At 38.8% G+C, this 2,109-nt stretch overlaps 1 protein-coding gene across 1 annotated transcript in view; it reads right to left on the reverse strand.

The window, feature by feature from the left end:
* Positions 1-1,853: 1,853 nt before the first annotated feature.
* LOC107755396 (dual specificity mitogen-activated protein kinase kinase 6-like) overlaps positions 1,854-2,109 on the reverse strand; it is a 20,119-nt gene continuing 19,863 nt past the window's right edge. Inside the window, exon 12 of the mRNA XM_016572178.1 lies at positions 1,854-2,042. Coding sequence (XP_016427664.1) covers positions 1,917-2,042 — 126 coding nt within the window. The 3' untranslated portion in view covers positions 1,854-1,916. The remainder of the gene's footprint in view (positions 2,043-2,109) is intronic.

Raw genomic sequence — 2,109 nt, forward strand, 5'->3', positions numbered from 1 at the left:
CAGTATACAAATATAATGCATATATATTAACTAAATTAAACCAAGGTAAAAAGAAAACTATAATTTCTGATTTCAGACTGACTGGCCAAAAAAAAATAAAAAAACTCCTGACCATTTTAATGTAGCATATCAAAAAGAAACAGCGAAGATATAAGAGAACTTTTATGTTTGAATCAAACAATATAACGATTACAGGCAAATCAGCAGTGGTATCCATTCTGTATACAGTGGTCACGAGACAAAACAAACCAAAAGAAGAAAAAAAACACACACACACTCATACACATTCATCATCTCCACCTTACAAAAATGATACGAGAATAAAACCAGAAGCCCAGAAAGCAAAGCAACAGACCCTCCGCCACTATCTGAAGCCTGTGGAAAGCAAAGCATGTCTTAAGACACAGCAGCGTGGGTTTTGTAGTTTGTTGTAGCTTGTATGTAGGTGTTTTTTTTTCTTCTTTTTTTCTATAGAGAGGCACAAAATCAGGCTTCCGAGTCACAGTGAGGCTTTGAAAGAAGTGTCAGCTACTTGTGTTCAGACTTTTATATAACGCTCACATGCATACACGAACACACACATGCGCTCACAAATGACCACACGCTCATACCTGCACACCACCTTAAAATTAAAAAGAAATTGTCAAGTTTCCAATGAGAAAAACAGCAGTTACAACACATACAGAAACTGCAGAACACCTCATTACTGTTAATACATATGCACTGTGTATAATAATAATAATAAAATAATGATAATAATTATAATAATTTCCAGTTGGATTGCAATTGAAAAGAATGAGAATTTTTTGATTGGCTCAGAACAAAGAGGTCTAGATGTAGCCAACAGACTTGGATACCTTTTGCCCAAAATCACCTTGGTTTAGACGAATAACATATAAAGCACACAAGCGTTTACTCACACACACACACACACACAGTTCATGGAGGGTATGTGAAAAGCGCTCTTTTCACTTCTGGCCGTTAACGTCTGATTCAGGGACAGCTCTGTGGGCCTAGACCCACACTATAAAGACAGCATTTATAAACTGATCCGAGATTAGCCTTCAGTGACACAAATGCACCAATCAGTCTTTGCAAATTCAGGAAAAAAAGAAAGATGCTCCATTCATCCACTTTAATAACCATCACTCCTTACAGCCAACACAGAATATTGTCCTCATTTAACAAATTCAAGAAATATTTTTTGAGTATATATACATATCTAGATAATAGATAAATATATGTATACCACTCTCTCTCTCTCTTTTTTTTAATTTTTTTATATTTTTTGAAGAACCGGACGTTGTGGGGGTGGGTAACATTTCTGAATACTTTAAGAATTACATTGAAGTGCCACTGGGAAAACTCAACAGACATCTATAACAGACTCACCTGATGCTAAAACTGCTTTTTGGATTGAGAGGTAAAGCTGGAGGAGGACTGGGATTGAACAATAGATGAAGTTTGACTTGGGACTGTAAAACCTTTTAATGCACATGTATGCAATAAAATACAGCAAAAATTGTTGTCAGCTGCCAAACAGAATTTAGATGGGAAAAGGTTCACGGTTGCATCGAAAGCACAAGTCTGACACCTAAAGGCCAATCCAGGGAAGTGAAAAAAAAAAAAAATTTCAACACACACACACACTCGCGCTCGTTCTTACACACGCACCCACACATGCACACATGCGCTGAGATTCCCGTCCCATGCCCTACTCCGTGTTTTGATAGGAAATCGGCCCACCCACCCTCAGCTTCGGTGTTTTTTCCCCCCAGACCCTCTTGAGTGCCTGTGCACTGTTGGCTGCTGAGGTGGGCGTGTCTTACAGGTGTTAGTCTTGCTAGTGGTGCTTTTTCTCAAATAGTCCCGTCTCCCCCCGCGGCAACACGTCAGTTTTGCCGAGAGGGACGTTCTCAGTCCCCGAGGATGCTCTTCACGAAGCTAGCGACGTCGGTGTCTTTGGAGTCATGGATGGTGAAAAAGGGATGTTGCTGGGTGTGGAAAAGATTTGAAACGTCAATATTGTGCCAAATGATGTGCTCACAGAAAAAAAGCTACATTTATGTATATTTCAATGCTTAGTAGTTTTCAAAAAAAAAAAAAAAA

This window comes from Sinocyclocheilus rhinocerous, unplaced genomic scaffold, assembly GCF_001515625.1.
Source record: "Sinocyclocheilus rhinocerous isolate Xijiao unplaced genomic scaffold, SAMN03320098_v1.1 scaffold140, whole genome shotgun sequence".
Classification (NCBI taxonomy): domain Eukaryota; kingdom Metazoa; phylum Chordata; class Actinopteri; order Cypriniformes; family Cyprinidae; genus Sinocyclocheilus; species Sinocyclocheilus rhinocerous.